At 50.9% G+C, this 17,217-nt stretch overlaps 1 protein-coding gene across 4 annotated transcripts in view; it reads left to right on the forward strand.

Annotated features, from left to right (window-relative positions):
* SH3RF3 (SH3 domain containing ring finger 3) overlaps positions 1 to 12,632 on the forward strand; it is a 387,937-nt gene extending 375,305 nt beyond the window's left edge. For 3 of the 4 annotated variants that reach the window (XM_079111162.1, XM_079111164.1, XM_079111163.1), the window contains exons 9-10: positions 1,047 to 1,381; positions 9,503 to 12,632. In XM_079111162.1, the coding sequence (XP_078967288.1) occupies positions 1,047 to 1,381; positions 9,503 to 9,671 (504 nt within the window). In that variant the 3' untranslated portion in view covers positions 9,672 to 12,632. Of the gene's footprint in view, positions 1 to 1,046; positions 1,382 to 8,359; positions 8,428 to 9,502 lie in introns of all 4 variants that reach the window. The other variant, XR_013759283.1, reaches the window with a different exon arrangement.
* Positions 12,633 to 17,217: the final 4,585 nt, after the last annotated feature.

Here is a 17,217-nt window from a genome sequence, read left to right on the forward strand (position 1 = left end):
ATTTGCAGGGTACAAAGGTCCTCCATGCCAGGAGAGGGGTTTGCACATCCTAGGGGGACGTCAGACAGGGCCGGTGATTGTAAGCATAGATCCTTCCAGCTGGCTCTCCAGTATTGTACGTGAGAGCTGTCACCTGAGCGTCCCCACCTCCCATGGCAGTTCTCCCTCGTGAGGCAGGGAAGCTGCTTGCTGGGGAAGAGAGATGACAGGGAAATTTCCCAGCAAGGGAATTCAGGGGCAAGCGCACCCAGGAGCAGGGCCCTGTGCTGTTGGTATGAGGGGTAGCAGCCTGCCCAGGGCTGCCCTCTGCTCAGGGACAAGCACTCCTCCCAGCATGCAGGCTCTGCTGGGGGTATACAAAGTGCGCACGCACACACACACGCGCGCGCACGTACACACGCACCTCAGTTGCCTGTATGCTCTATCAGTCATTTTGTGCAGGGGAAAGTTTATAGAAGATGCTGCCAGGGTTTCCAAATGAAGTAGTGTTGCAGACACATACCTTAGCTCATCCTCAGGGGATGAGAGAGCTCATGTCAAGAAACCTAATTCAGAATAAGCAACCCCTCAAGTAGGCTACACAGCCCTGCAGTTTTCTTTAAAAGTTGTGTGACTTTAACAAGACATGACACAGGGACTTTTTGGAGGCTCTTCTTAGAAGAGCCAGGCCCCACTGTGACCCCGGCTTCGTGTGAAGCCCCACCAGAAATATTTCAGAAAGTAGATCAAGCCGACTGCTGGTTCCTCTGACTCAGCCCACGACGCTTCCAGGCTGGGCCACGGCCTTGCAGGGGGAGGGCACTCGTGTGTCAGAATGGCCCGCATGCAGCCGCTTCCCCAGGGAATGGCGCCGACTTGCCCAGGGCTGCGTGGTCTGTCTGGGATACTTCTGCCAGGTTTTGAGAAAGGAAGCAAAATAAGCCTTCAATCTCAGCTTTTGTTTTCCTTCTCTAACCAGTTTTACAAGATAATCTTTAAAGTTCCAAACAGGATTGTACTTCTCTAGGAGCATTAACCCACTTGGCTTCAAACTTGTGTCTCTCTAGAAAGAGAAGAAGAGTGGGCTGCTGAAACTTCTTGCTGGGGCATCCACCAAGAAGAAGTCACGCTCCCCGCCATCCATCTCTCCAACCCATGACTCTCAGGTGGCTGTGGACACCTCACTCCAGGGCGCCATGGGCCCCGAAGTCCCTTCGCTGTCCATCCATGGCAGGGCAGGCTCCTGCCCCATAGAGAGCGAGATGCAGGGGGCCATGGGGCTGGAGCCACTGCACAGGAAAGCGGGCTCCTTGGATCTGAACTTCTCCTTGTCCCCTTCCCGGCAAGCATCTCTTTCCATGGCTGCCATCCGTCCTGAGCCCAAGCCATTGCCTAGAGAGAGGTAAGGAGGAGCATGGGCTTGCAACATCTGTGACCATGCTTTGGGGTGGCCCCTGAGGTGTGGAGGCCCATTTGGGGAACAGGGATAATGGGGCTTCCCTGAGGATTAAGATTACCATATGTCCAATTAGGAGAGCAGGAAGATGTTTTCCTCACTCAGATCCTGCATGTTAGAATGTTGCTTAAGTAATAAAAACATGAACCATCTCCTGAGAAAACAATCCTGGCATTTCTGCTAGAATACTTCTGCCCAGCCATGCTAGTGCCTGCAGCCCAGGAAGGTGGTCACTATGCTGAGCACCTGCTGACCTCTGAGACCACCATTTCCAGCAGGGAGCTAGACCAGTTTCCATCTAGACCAAGGAAGGCGTACATTTTCTGTCAAGGGCCAGATATTAAACAATTGTAGACATTGTGGGCCTTACAAATGTTTGTGGCAACTTGTTGACTCTGCCCATTTAGTAGGAAGGCTGCCCCAGGCCGATGTACACAAACAGTCCGCTGTTCCAGAAAGCTCTATGTAAGGACACTGAAATTTAAGTTTCCTACAACTTTTTTATGTTTTAAAATCTGCTTTGGATTTCTTTTTCAACCATATCAAAATGAGCAACATTCTTAGCTCCCAGACAGCACAGTTAGCCACAAGCCACAGTTATGGATGTCTGCGTGGTGCCCTTGAGCTGTGCCTCTGGTAGCATCAAGATTGGGGCACGGGAAGAGCCAGTGCCCCTGCAAGGCCCAGGAGGGAGACCATGGAGTCATGGTCACAACCTTCTACTGCAGTAGCAGCAGCTGACATCAACTGATTTTGATGCTCAGAACATTCCACAGTTAGGAGAATGGCTGGCCGTGGACAACAGGATGGTCAGGACCTGCATGACGTGTACCTGCCAGCATTTCCTGAGTGCCTTATATGTGATATGCCATTTAATCTTCCTTAACAATCCTATGAATTCAGCCCCCCCCCCTTTTTATAGATGAGAGAATTGAGGTTTCATGAAAGGCAAGGTCACACAGATGGTTAGTGGCTTGACCAAAGATTCAGCTGAAGGCTTTCTGATCACAGGGCCCAGTCTCTGAACAGCCTCACTCTGTGGGATTCATGGTCAGCAGCCTCCTTCAGAGGATACTCACTAGTCCTACAAAGGGACCTTGGTGTCTTCAGCTTGAGAGGAATGTGGAGCAAGTCACAGCCCTGACAGACCCTCCAGAGTCCAGAAGCACCACACTGTCCACCCCAGGTGCAGCTGTGTTCCCTCCTCACACCACAGTGCTGCGCAGGGAAGGATTTTCCTTCCCCATGTGAGTCCCTGGGTCCTTAAATGACAGAGTTCACACAGCCACACACACCATGGAAACATAATCTAATGACACATTACACACTCACCATGCAAACACACTACACATACCTCACACACAGCCATATCACATCCACCACACACCTACATACATACTCCACACACCCATGCATACCAAACACATAATTTACAAATATAGAAGCACACCAAACATAGACACACACCACACATACCACACAGCATATGAACGTACATGCAAACCACACACACACTATGCAAACATACATACACTCACACAAACTCTGGAACACATACACAAACATACTTCCACACATGCACAATCCCCTCCCCCACTTCCCCTCCCAAGGGTGCCTCCTCCAACTTGGGGCAGCTCCTCCCTCTCGGAACCTCCCTCCGTCCATGACAGACACCACTGCCTTGTGAATTCTGAATGTGGGTCCCAGTCTCTCATCCCAGGCCACAGAGTTGGTCAGTTGGCTTGTGAGACAGGCTTCTAGATCTTTCATAGCTGTTCTTGTAGCTCCCCTGGGTTCCTGCTTCCCACACCTCTAACTCTATCTTCAAATATACGACTTCTAGACTCTTCAATAAGAAATCTTGAAAGACTCTATTCTAAAAAATCATGGGAGTCTCTGATTAACTAGCAAATTCAAAGAATCACTGCCATTCTCAGAATGTTCCATCTAATCAGGGGTTATTATACCTGGAGATTCTGGGTACCCTCATCCACAAGCATTCTGCAGAGCCCACTAAAGAGAAATGTTTGCAAAATAATGGCCTGACACCAAACTACAGATGAACCCCAGAAACGCTCCCCTCAACCTCCACCTGGGCAGCCACTGGTCACTTGGTGTCCATGGAGCCTGGGCAGGTTGTGACCATGAACATGCTGGCTCCTCAGGCTAAGACAGCTCCAATCCAGGGAGCACTTGGAATCCGGCCCTGCAGACTTGTGAATGAAGCTCACTTAGCAGCGTATGGAAGAGGGAGCCAGCGGAATGCAGCTGCAAGAGTCCCTATCTGCCAGGGACCTGTGGCCTCACTGACATGGCAGATAGTCATGGAAGGCCAGAGGCATGCAAGACCTTGTGTGATGATGAAGGTAGAATGTGGCAGGAGGGCAGGATGGGGTAGCCAGCGGCCAGGTGTCCATCCCACAGTGCTGAGAACTGGCGGGGTCCAGACACAGCAGCGCCCAGCTTGCATCTTTTGTGAAACTCCTATATGCAGGTCCCCACCCCCCAACACCCACTGGGGTCTCAACCATTTCTCTCCCGAGGATCTGGGAAGACACTGGGGGTTTCTCAATGCTCTAAGGGGAAGGAAGTTTAAGTTAAAAGTGCTGCGAAGGGCGTCGGTGCACACCTGTAATCCCAGTGGCACGGGAGGCTGAGGCAGGAGGATCACAATTCAAAGCCAGCCTCAGCAACTTAGCAAGGTCCTAAGCAGCTCAGTGAGACCCCGTCTCTAAATAAAATACAAAAAAAAGGGCTGGGGATGTGGCTCAGTGGTTGAGTGCCCCTAAATTCAACCCTCAATACCAAAAGAAAAAAAAAAAAAAAGAAAGAAAGGTCCTGCAAAGGGATCCCCACGGGAAGCCACTCAGGGGAGTATACCTGTCTCCAGACTAGACCTGCTTTAGCCACACCCAAATCTGTTGTGTAAACCAAAGGGCTGGTTATCAGTCCATTCCAAGGGGACTTAACCTTCGGGCCGCCTGATCATATTCCTTCCTGGTGGACAACGTGCTCAAGGAGCCAAATGTGGAAGTTGCTTGGGGAACTGATTATTGGAATACAGTGAATGTCAGGAGAAAACTCTCCTGCCTCCATCTTTCCTTTTGGGATGGTTTCAATTTATGATGGGTTTACTGGGGAGTAACACCATCATAAGCTGAGGAGCATCCATAACATGTAGATGTTAGAGTTTAGTGTCCAGTGTATAGATTCCTTTTTTTGTCATTTCTAATTTGCTAACAGGACATTATTCTATAATCACCCAGTGCCACCAGCTCAGGGGCCCCCTTGTCCTCAACCATGTTGAAGTAAATGATCTGAAAAGGCCACCATGAGGAGGGCCACCCTATGATCCCTGTTGTCAAGGATGGAAGCAGATGACACTAGATGAGGCCTGGACACCCCAAACTCACACATGGAGCTAATTTCACTAGGATAAGAGTTCCTCCTGGTTTTGTCTACTTGGCTTCCCTGAACCTTGTGTGTGAATATTAGCTGTGGTTGACAAAACCTTATTTATACTCAGCAGGACAGTCGTTCTCTGATTTATGAAGCCAAGATCATGACATAGGAGTAGCTGTCATCCTCAACTGCTTACATGGCCCTTTGTGTCTATAACAGGGAGTGTCAATTACTTTCATGCAGCGGGGAGAATAGCTCAGAGTCTTGGAATGATCTGGACAGAAACGTTAAATGCTTGTCTCATATAAATTCAGCTCACATCCATCTGGGCTCATTAAATCATTGAATTGCTCAGAAGCACCAAATTACTTCTTTCTAACAAATTACATTTTTAAAGTTGCTTGTTTGTTTCACATCTGGCAGTTGAGGCAAAAGCCAAAACTTGTGTTCAGAGTCTGAGAAATCATCTCACCCTTTGCCTTTCTTTCCCTGGGGAAGAGAGAGAAGGATCAGGTGTTCAGAGAGGAAGTAGAGGATGGCAGGAAGCCACAGGTAGGACGGCCCAGTCCTGGTGGACACATGCAGCCTCCAAGCTGAGGGGCAGGAGATTTGTGTGCATGCTGTCTGATTTCACAGAATGCTGGCTGTGTCCCAGTGGCCATCTGTCCTCCCAGAGACACTGGGCTGGGAGGAGGCGGGGAGGCACCCTGCTTCCTCTCCTCCTCCACTCTCCAGAGAACCAGCATCTGGCTTGCCCTCAGACAGCCATGGAAACTGGTCCAGTCCAGCTGCACCTGCAGCCATCCCAAGGCACATGGAGTTGGCCGGTCTGACTCAGCACTGGGACCTGGAGCCTGACTAGCCTGCTGCCTCTGGAATAGCAGCACTCACACCCACCAAGTCTGCCTCGGGAGCCCCCTTCCTCCCTGCCTTCTGCTTTCACCTGTCTGAAGCAAGTTGGGGCCGTGTGCTACAGGCTGTAAGCAATCTGGGGCTGGGCCTAGGTCTCTTTTGTCTGTGCCCAACAGCACAGAGCCCAGTGACACCACCAGCTTCCCCCAAACCATGGCTTCTCAGGCCAAGCCAGACAGGTGCCCTGTGGGCAGGTTGGGTTGGGAAGGGATTGAATCTTCCTTCCAGATTGTTTGCTCTTGACGCTTTGATTCTCAGGCACCAGCGTGCAAATATTTTGTCCTAGCGCTTGTTTAAAATCTGTTTCTTAGCCCCATTTCCCCCAGATTCTTAGCAAGTAGGTCCAGGAGGGACCTAGGAATCTGACCCAGTGGCTCCTGAAGTCCATTAGCCACACTTGCTGGCTTAGGGGCTCTTTTATTTTGTTTTATAAGATCCCAGCTTCTCTAAGACCAGAATATACCAGACCAGAGGCTCCAGATACTGAGCGCCAAGGACCCCTCAAGACAGTCAGATGCCGGCAATATCAGATGAGATGGGTCTCTTTCAGGACCCATTGTGTGGCTGCGGGGGATGGGGCAGGGAGGAAGAGGCAGGCCCCAGGGAACAGGCCTCATAGCTGGCTGGCCAGGAAGTGAAAGGTAAAGGAATCACCTACCTCCCAACACTGCCACCCAGCCCACAGACCAGGACCTTGGTCCCAGCACTACCAGGCTGGGAGGGGACAACGGGGCTGGCCTCCTCATGTGCCTCCTGGTTGAGGCTGAGAATCTCAGGGGATGAAACCTTAAAGTCAGTTCTGGGCTTCTGAGGTCTACCCAGCACAGATGCCAACTGTCAGAAACCAGCATGTTACCCAGGGGTTCAGGAGTACTTTTCAGAAGAAAATGGAAGATAAGAGACCCTGAAGCCAGGAGGACTGGGAGAGTCAGGTGTGGTGCCTCATCTTTATAACTCCATCCAGGATTCAGAGGCTCCCTGTGTGCAGGACAGCTGGGACCAGGTTCAGGAGGAGGGCCCAGGGCAAGGCAGGGGGGGCAGGTCCCAGAGAGCATCGCAGACCTGAGGACAGAAGTCAGTGCTGAAGTGGGGTTGGGGGCACAGCTGCTGGCAGCCTGCCGGACTGTTGGCAGTCTGTGGTCGAACTCTCCCTGAGCGGCCCCCCTGCAATCTTCTACTCCTGTTACCTGCCATTGCCCACAGGAGGGGCCAACAGGCCAACTGACAGCTGAGTAACAAGAGCATGGCTTTCTGAGAAAGAGAGGGAGAGAGGATCCACGCAGCGGGGTGGATCATTGGCAGCTGATAAGGCCCCTCCCAGGGGCTCAAACTTTCCATCCTCCAGTCCCACACAGGGCTGTGGCCTCCACTCCTGCATGTCCTCCACAGCTATTTACTAGGCAGTCGCTTCCAGCGCTTCTGTTCCAGGTGCAGAATGCAGCAGGCAGCAGGTGCTGCCACCATGGGGCTTGCTGCCAGGGTGACCGACAGATAGAAAATAAGTAAGGACACAGCTAAACAGAGAGGCCTGCAGAAGGCAGTGAGCACTCTGAGCCGGGCGGGCGGGCTTGGCCATGACAGGGAAATGCACAGCAGGCAGGGGTAACAGCCAGTGCAGGAGCCAGGGCAGGAAAGCTGAGCTAGGAAGACGCGGAGCTGCACGCGCGCGGAGCATGGTCAGACGCAGAAGCCCTTCCTCAGTTGAGCTTCTACCCTGAGAGGTGGGAAGTGATGGAGCACTCTTAACAGAGGAGCGCCGAATCTGCGCGTTGCCCTTCTTATGAATGACGCTGAATGAGACAAGCCATCAAGCGGGCGTAAAGCAGGAGGGCCAGTATGGACAATTCCCAGGGCCAGGAGGGCCTAGAGGAAGGCCATCTAGAGCATTCTTGGTATGTGACCCCAGTGTCCTTGGAGATGTGTGTCTTGTTAGCGGGACATGGGTACGGAGCACCTTCTCCCTACCAGGCCTGGGCTCTGCTGACTGACTCAGTGTCACCTTGGCAAAATTACAGCTATAGTAACTTTCAGGTAGGAGTTTCCCTGAGAGAGAACAGCCATATCCTGGCTGCCACAAAACCCAGGCCTTTAGTGTTTTAGGCCCAGAGGACCCGGCGCCCCAGTCTCCTCTGGAGGCAGGGTTCTTCCAGCTCTTGCTGCACAAAGTGCCCGAAGTGTAGAGGGTGCAGAGGCCCAGCCAGATGCCAGGCACATAAGCTCCTGTAAAGCTTCCTTATTCACCAGAGGCCCAGCTTGCCAGAGGGGACAAGGGGGTTTCCCCTGGCACTTGTATTTCCTTGGCAATACTTTAGAAGCAGGTTGGTCCCCAGGGGAGCATGGCTGCCCTTCAGCCTTCTCCTCCTCCTTGGACAAACTTTAAGCAGCAATATGATATACTTTTGCAATAGGGAAAAGAATTGACCATGAACTGAACCCTGATTCATATATAAGTGACTGAACACTGTCAAGGGAAACATGAGGGATAGGGAGGGGTAAGGGCTCAGGAGTGTCAAAGAAGTGAACGTACAGAGAGAGGAAGCGGGTGTTGGTCCCTGTGGAACCCAGCTGGGTTGGTAACTGGAATAAAGTTGGATTCCCATCTTCCCACAGAGACTGAGTCTGGGGCCCTATCCTCAGGTGTTGCTGGAACAACACCTTGGTACCTTGAGGTTTCTAAGGTAGGTACTTTAACAAGAGGTAGAACCCTACTAGTACCTCAGTCTTGAGCTGTTAGACGCTGTCAGTGTTTGTCCAAGACTTTATAGATCAAGATGAGACCTAATAGAGAAGAGGGCTCCAAGGAGCCTGGCTGGAGTTTAGTGAAGGGGAGAGTCTGTCAGGACTGTAGCTTGTGCAGACATGAGACTCTAGGTCCTTGTCGAGGTACTGGCTAGAGGGTCAGACCCTGGTCTCACATCTGGGGAGCATCTACCCTAGCCCAGAGAGGCTGCAGGGCTGCGTCTGGTCAGAGCTCCAGTCCACAGCAAGCCATCCATCCCAGTGCCCAGCATGCAGAGGCCGCAGAGAGAAGGTGTCTATCTCTGGTTCCATTTTATATCATGCTGACCTTGGAGGTCTCAGAGAGGGGCCCAGTTCTTGTAGAAATCAGATGTGGGGAAAATGGGGTCTGGTTGATGTTTGGTGACATGGCCTTAGCCAGTTGAAGCACTAAGGCAATATGATGTTATGATTTTGAAGCACATTGAGAAACATGACCATTGGAACAAAACAATCTTCAAAGCACCTTTTACACATCATATGGGCTACAACCACCTGACAGTGGCACAAGTAAGGGGCCCTGCTTTTTAGACAGAGAAACCAACACTGGAACAGGTGAAGACATTAGCCTGAGTCACAAAGCCTGAACGGGGACTGAGGACAAAGTCAAGGGCTCTGAACTTCCCCAGCCCCACCCACTCTCCCTGGAAGGCACAGTGGTGGTTCTACAGGTCAGGCAGAGGGAGGGTGTGAGGTGGGCAGGTGCTACTGGGACAAACAAGAAGGAACATCCCAGCTAGTCCTGATCTGTGTCCAAGAGAACATAAAGGGAAATTTCTTTAAAAGTTTTTTTAAATGGAAAATAATCTGGGAAAAATTAAAAACAAAGGTAACTAGGCATTTATAAGTTGGGAAGAGTAGTCCCAAACTGCAAGATTTGCCCTGAGGAGAGGACGAGGAAAAGGAGGGCCCTGGGCTTGGTCTGGCTGGCAGGCCCGTCTGCCAGGTTCACCCACTGTGCCATCTGTCCCTTAGGTACCGCGTGGTGGTCTCCTACCCACCCCAGAGTGAGGCGGAGATAGAGCTGAAAGAAGGTGATATTGTCTTCGTGCACAAGAAGCGGGAGGACGGCTGGTACAAGGGGACCCTGCAGCGGAACGGCCGCACGGGCCTCTTCCCGGGCAGCTTCGTGGAGAGCTTCTGAGGACCGCGGCTCCCGCGCCACTGACCAGCGGGTGGCGCCCCAGGAAGCTCCGCCCAGGAGCAGAGGGAGCCGCAGCAGCCCAGTGTCCCAGGTCCTCTCCTGGGCACCTGGCAGGGACACCTGGATCAGGGTGGGGTCTGAAGGTGTGGAGGTCATGCCTTCACCCGAAAGCCCAACTGAGCGCACACTCCAGGCTGTTGGAGGAAATACCTGTGCCCTGTGAGTGGACTGTAAGAGAAGATGCCCACGTGGGCACATCCAGCCAGGCCCTCGGCGGGGCCACAGCGTTATTCGTCACCTATGCAAGTTGGGGAGCTGCAGGAGGCCACCGGGGCTGGGTAGGTGGGCCGGGGCCAAGAGCACTGGGAAATGTCCTTCCTAGCTGTTCTGGGCGTCACACCCCTCTATACCTCAGTCACCTGCCACCTGACTCCTCAAGGGTATTCAGGGCTCAGGGGGCCTCACCTGAGACTCTGAGAGTCCCTGAAGGCCCACGTGGCTCCCGCTGGGCACTGGAACGGAATCCCTGTGGCTTTGTCTCCTGCCAGGATCGCAAGCTACACCTTTTGTTTCACGCTGCTGTCCTCTGCGTTGCTTCTTTCCTACATCTTTTTAACGTACAGCCGTTAGACTTTATATATTTCTAATAGGTCAGACATTGCCTATTTTTCATACATCTGGTGCTGCCTTTTTGTAAAACTAGTAATGACTTGGGTGAGCTTGAAAGAAAAAATGTCTGAGGCGACATCAAAGGGCAGGGTTTTTATATTTACCATATGAATTTTGGAGCACGCTGAGAAACCCCTGTCCTTAACATCAGAGTGCTGGCCAGTGTGCCCTGGGATGAGAGCGAGTCCACCGAGGTGGTTGAAGGCAGTGGGAAACAGCCAATTTCTTTAAATCCTTACCAAAACCCCAGGCTCTGTCTAGACAGGGATGATTATTATTCAAGGACTGGAAATGTGTCGAGGAGGGCTACTCTAATTGCCCTTTTGTGCGGCGGTGAAAGAACACGCGGGTTGACCCCAGCCTAGGAAGGCAGATGCTTTTTTTTATTCCTTCTGAGAGAATGACTGTAATTAGCATTCTCAAAACATGATTTTTTGTTATCAAATGTGCAGTTCAGATCACCACCTTGCAAATGCTTTTTTTTTTTTTTTCCTTCTCCTTTTTGAAAAATAAATAACTCTTCCCATATCAGGCCTTGCAAAGCTGCATCTGCTAGAGACCAGAGATAAGTGAGAACAGGAGTGTGACGCACTGCTGTACACTGCAGGGCCAGGAGTGCCGAGAAGAGACTAGGAGGAGTTGTGGCTTTTCCCTGGGACCTCCCCCTGGGTGGCCTCAACAGATCCGTATTCCCTAGTGAAACGGCTCCTTTCCAAGAAAAGTGACCTGAGGAATCCTGTTGCAAGACAGTTGTGTCCTTGAGACTTTTCCTCAGGAATATATTTTTATCATCTCAAAGTTGCAATGCATAACCCTTCTCTCTACAAAAACCACTCAGCCTTACACATTAGGCTGAATAATTAGCCTTTGGTAGTGAACTTTGTCACTGGTTTTCAGGGATGGAGCACATTCCAGAAATGCATTCTCTTGCTTGGCATGAAGCCTTTGAAATGGAGACCACTTATTTTCAGAGTTCCTATCTGGGGACAGGACTTGGTTATGTGTAACTGCCAGGTGGCCGCCACACTAGAGGAAACCCATCTAGAAAATGGCTCTTTCCCTCCTTCCTGATGATAATAGGCTTAACGAACTCAAGAAATTTGTTCTGAATCAAAGAGAAAATCTAGTTTAAATGTAAGGAGGCCTTTGTGCCGGGTTCGTGACAACCAGAAAGGATCTAGTCACCATCATTGCCAAATTAGTTGCCCACCATGCACAAAAATTCCTGTGCGTGTGTGAATCCATGCTGTCACCAAAGAGATCAACACCCCGGGTGAGACACATTCTCCAGTGGAACCAGAACTAGCTTGAATCTCCAGGTAATAAAAAGTGGTTTTTTTCTCTTTTTTTGTTAGAGGGCAGCTACCAAGCAACAATAACTAACTCGGGCTCACTTTCCTCTCTGTCTCTGCCCACATGGTGCTCATGGTGGGAATGTGCTCCACAATTTAGTGATGGTGAGTGGGAGTCAGCCCACCCAGCTGAGCACCCCCACCTCATGATAGAGACCTGGGGCCAGTGTCGAGGTGTCCTTGGAGGACAGTGGCTGGCCTCTTTCATGGCAGAGTCAGGGGTGAGTATTGGAATCACCTTGGGAAGAACGATGCTGCGGGCCCAGCCAGCTCCAGGTTTGCCCTCAGGTGTGGCTCCTGGAGTGGGCACTGGGCTGGCAGAGAGTGAGGGGAATACGCCACCAGTCCCCTTGTGTCGTCCGAGTGTCTTCCACATCTCCAAGCCCTTCAGCCTTCTTGACAATGCAGGAGCAGAAGTAGCCATCCCTTCAGGCCTTCTTGCCTCCCAGGACACACATTTCTGTGACCAAGATGAAACCAGCACCTTGTCCAGAAACTTCATATTCCATCCTGGCCCACGATGTCCACTTCTAGCTGTGCGGTGGCATTTGGCAGCCAAGGTGATTTTCTTTGAGGAGCACATTAGGGTCCACAGCCTTGCCTGAGCGAGGTCAGCAGACACCTAGGAGATAGGACAGCCTGGCCCCCAGACGGCCAAGGAGGTGAAGGAGGGAGACAGGATGGTGGGCAGCAGTCCTAAATGCCAGGTTGGACACCCTGAAACCAGCTCAGCCAACCAACTGGGACACCCTTTGTACTTTGCACAGTTCACACACATACACACAAACACACACACACACACGCACACATAGTGTTTCTGTTATACACCATGTCAGCGTGTGATTTTGGGAGAATTGACAGTAGTGACAAACTATGATGCCTGTGTTTCTGAGTCTTTAAATAAAAATGAACATGGAAAGGCCTGTGTCTGGATGGTGGAGACAGTGGGGCTGGGGCAGAGGCTGGGAGGCCCTGGGGGAGCAGAACTGGGACGGCATTCTGCATGTCCATGGCTTGCACACGTGGCCTCTCACGTTCCTGCATGGGAGACACCTGGTCTGTGGGTATCAGGTGCTGGGCCATCAAGGAGACCGGGCAGTCATGGCCAGCAGTGTCACTGAACAGGAAGCATACCCAGCACAAGCTGAGGGTCCACTAACTGGCAGTCAGAAGTGAGCCACAGAAGCCAGGCTGGCCAAGAGAGGGGGACCTCTAGCTCTGCTCTAGGGCTCATTTGCCTGGAAGGGAAGGAGAACTTTCTATGGGAGATTCAGCCTCTCTCCTTTCTCGTAGTTATTTAAGTCCCTATCAACCAGAAGTGCCTGGTATAGACTCAGATGAGTATACTGCTGGCCCTGATTTTGTTCTCTGACCTTTGGGGTACCCATAACATGTTCTCTGAAGAGCAGCATAGGGGTACATTGAATCCCACCCACAGGAAGGGCCTCTTGAAATGGGAATCTGTCCCAAGTTGGTCTGACTGACGGTGGGCTGGCCTACCAGCCTGAAGCGTGCCAAGGACAGTGTGTTTCTTGAAACAGGTTCTAATTGCCCTCTTAGCTAGGATGCGCCCCCACCTCTATACACTTGAACTAGAAAGAGGCTCAGCAAAGAACCATTTTACCTTTCCGTAAAACTTAAGTGAACTTGTATAGAATTTTGAACAGCATGGGTCGGAGCTGGAGAGGATGGAGCAGTAGAGAAGCATGCTGTGCCTCTGTGGGAGGCACTCAGCTTCATGGCTAGATGAGGAATCAAGGTCAGAAGAGATTAAGTGAACTGGCCCCAGTCACAGAACTCACGGAGTCGCTATCTCAAACTCCAGTCTATTTATCCAACGCCAAGTTGACCAGTCCACCTCCAAATCAGGGTGCCAATTGGTGGTGCTCTGTAGAAGTACACCCACAGGGATATGTTAATCAAAAATAGACCACACATATGATCATGGCCCCACAGATTATAATGGAGCTGGAAAATTACTATCACCTACTGCTGTCTTAGCCTTCATCGAGGCTTAGGAAGCCAACTCACATTTGTGGTGATGCTGGTGTAAGCTCCTGCGGTGCTGCCAGTCATATGTAAGTAGAGCACACAAAACTACACAGGAGATAGCATATTTGACAATGATAATACATGACTATTACTGGTTTGTGTATTTATTGTACTATTTATTACTTATAAAAAATTACTTTGAGGCAGTAAGCTGTGTGAAGCTGGCAGCAGCTCATACAGGTCACATTTACCATATTTATTTTTGGCATCGAGAGGCCATGTCGAGTGATTGGCTACACCATCTAGGTCTGTGTGACTCCGATGTTTGCACAATAATGAAATCACCTCAGATGTTTCTCAGAATATATTTAAACATTAGTGACACATGACTATAACATGAAGCACGTGAGTGTGGGAAGAGGCGAATGGAGGCAGTGCCCGTCACAATTCGTCTGGAAAGGACACATGGCAGCCACTGGGGTCCATCTGGCAGGCAGAGATGATGCAGCAACCCCTTAGGGCCTGGGGCCATTTTACATTCAAATCACATACCCTGCTCATCTGAATCCATGCACACTGAGCAGACAGGACTAATTTGCTTTTTCTAATTTAACAACCAGAGGAAAGTGTTAGGCAAGGCAGCTCAATGCTTCAGCCTGAGTAGCAGAGACGTTTCTCATCATCCACAGCAGACTGGGCCTCCAGTTGAGATTCAGTCCCCATGAATTTTGTGAGCTCTGACTGACACTGCAGGGTGTATGCCTGAATGTGGGAACACTTGGGGTCTTCCCAGTGGGGACACTTCATAGCCCAGCCCTCCATGTGACCTTCGTCACCGTGTGCTGCAGGGTGAGAGACCCCACTGCAGTGCTGGGATGACAACACAGGGTCATCCTGGTGACCAGAGAGGCCAAGAGTCTCCTGAGGACTCTCAGGAGAGGCAGCCAAGCTTCTTGGCTGAGGACTCCTCAGTGTTCCTCTCAGAGGACTGCAGGAAGGGTAGAGGCTTTTCAAATAGAGGGAGGGGAGGCTGCAGATGGTCCCTGACTTACGATGATTCAGCTTGCGGTTGGCCAGCGAGCCGTGCTGGGGGCTGGGTGTGGAGGAGGGCAGGAGCATGGATGCATTTCCCACTATGATCTTTTCAATTTGCAATGGGGATACTGGAACAGAATCCCAGAGTGGCAGCAGAGGGACAGCAGAGCTGGCCGGAAATGCCAGGGGAACCGCCCCCTCCGAGCTTACACCTGACCAGAAAAGGAAGGAGGGCAGAAAGGCTGTCTTCCCCGTGAGACCTGTCATGGTAGAACACCGCACCTCTCATGAGAGACCAGCTGAGGCCCAAGAACTCTTCCCAAGCTAGTTCTGACCCTGGCCTCAGACCCAGGCACCATCTCTGAGGCTCTTGTCAGGATCTCACAGATTTGAACTCTGTTGAGTCCTCTTCTCATTGCTATGTCATGGTATCCTTCCAGATGTTTCCCTTAACTTCTGAAAGAAGAGCACATCCAACTGACCACAAAGGACACATCAGGATCCTGGGAGTTGCTGGGGCCCTGATGCTGCTCTGGATGTTGTCCCCAAAGTCAGGGGCTGGCTGCACTACGCTGACACCTGTCTTCTCTGGGACTTGCAATGGGCAACTCTTCATCCATCATGTGCATGGGTGAAGTGTTGGCCACCCCATCACCAGTCCATTGATTCCTCCCTCCACTAGCCCTGTGCTTTAATGGGCTACACCAAGACCACCTGGGTTGAGCCCCAGACACCCAAGAAAGTGGTGGCAGGGTGTTGTTGGTCAGGGATCCTTCCTTTGGAAATGCCAGAAAACCAAGTGAAATAAGTAAAACAGAGAGCTTGACTCAAGTAACTGAAAAGTCATGGTCAGCCAGCTGGACATGTGGAAATAATGGGGGACTTTGGTATCCCACTGACTGGGACACTCCTGCATTTTGCTAGTCAGAACTGAGGTTGTTGCACATCTTGCAATGTGTAGAACATTTCTACACAGAGAAGAAGGTCCTAACCCAAATGCCGAGAGGAAGTCCATTAAGAAACACTTACTTAGGTGGATTTGGCTTCAGGCACAGCTGGATACAGGCTCTCCTCCACATTACAGCAATATGGTTACTGACGGGTTTAGATGGCATCCTTACACCTTAGCTATACCTGCAGAAATGGAACTGCTCTTTGTCAATGGTCCCAGTCAAAATCTTGGCATTGACTCTTGCAGAGTGAGTTTGGACTCAGGCTGGCCTCCCTGACTCAGCCATTATGAACAGTGTTCAGTTTTACACTGATTGATGGTGTCTGAGGCATCAGCCTCACCCAAACCACAGGATGAAGAGTGTCAGCAAAAATGGGAGGGAAATTGCAATAAGCCATGCAAAAACAGCTGGCACCTACTCCAGTATCCCCCAGGGCACAGCCTCAGAAAGGCTACAGCCATGCGTCAGAGGGCCATCAGAGGGTCACCATACCATAGACAGGAAAATGAAACAGAAACTTGATCTAAAAAAAGTCCCAGAGGAACAGAGTTGGACATAAGTGTGAATGTGGAGAAAGAAGTGTCCGCTTGGAATAAGTCATATTCTTTAATGTCCTAAGAAATGGATCCACATGAAAGTCTGCATACGACAAGGAAATGTCATGGAGGAAACACAGCCGTGTGCTCCTCCAGGGACTTTGATGTAGGACAGAAGAGGCTGGACACCTGAGGAGTTTTCAGAAAGTAGGTTTACTGACCTTGACCACAGGGTCCAGAGAGGCTATCACCCAAAACATTCTCTGGACCAAGAATCTGGAAATTCTTTGAACTTTATACCCAATGGGAGGAAGGGCTTGAAGTTTTACATTTTGTAGGAGCTACATAACAATATTGTGTGTGTGTGTGTGTGTGTGTGTGTTTACAGAAAGTGTTTTTGTCCCATTTTTTAGTCTCATTGGAGGTTTTACAAGTTTTACCACAAAAGCCAATGTAACATCATCGAGTCTGTGGCCAAACTTAGCTTTGCAAGACTCAGTCCATACAGAGAAAAGGGAGTTCTGACCCACATCGAGTTTTTTTCAGAAATTTTTGCTGATATTCTGTTATAAAACTTTCTGATAAGGAAAGGAATTATGTTACAAATATGGTAAGGGTCTCCTGGGGGGTAGGGGTCTCTGATCTGCTTCAGTTCCATCCTCATCCATTCATTTTCTGTAAACAGACACAGAGATGGGTGAGACAGCACAGAGGAACCCAGCGCTCCTGTCTGAGAGGAGGGCAACATAGGTGGGGTATCCACAGTTACAGGAAGCTGCAAATGAGGAGAGGGCTTTGAGCAGCGACAGAGGGACGCAGCCCCTCCAGGACAATCCCCCAACCCTTTCCTGCCTGGAGATTGGGAAAGGCAGACACTGTCAACCCTTCGGACAAGGAGCTCCCCAGGGTTCTTGCTCAGGAAGCTGGTGAGCATGGGGAGAAATGGAGGAAAGTCCCCTGTCAAGGTCACCTCAGGACTTGGCCCTGTGTCTGTGTCCCTCTCTCATGC

Source organism: Sciurus vulgaris, assembly GCF_902686455.1.
Source record: "Sciurus vulgaris genome assembly, chromosome: 14".
Taxonomy (NCBI): domain Eukaryota; kingdom Metazoa; phylum Chordata; class Mammalia; order Rodentia; family Sciuridae; genus Sciurus; species Sciurus vulgaris.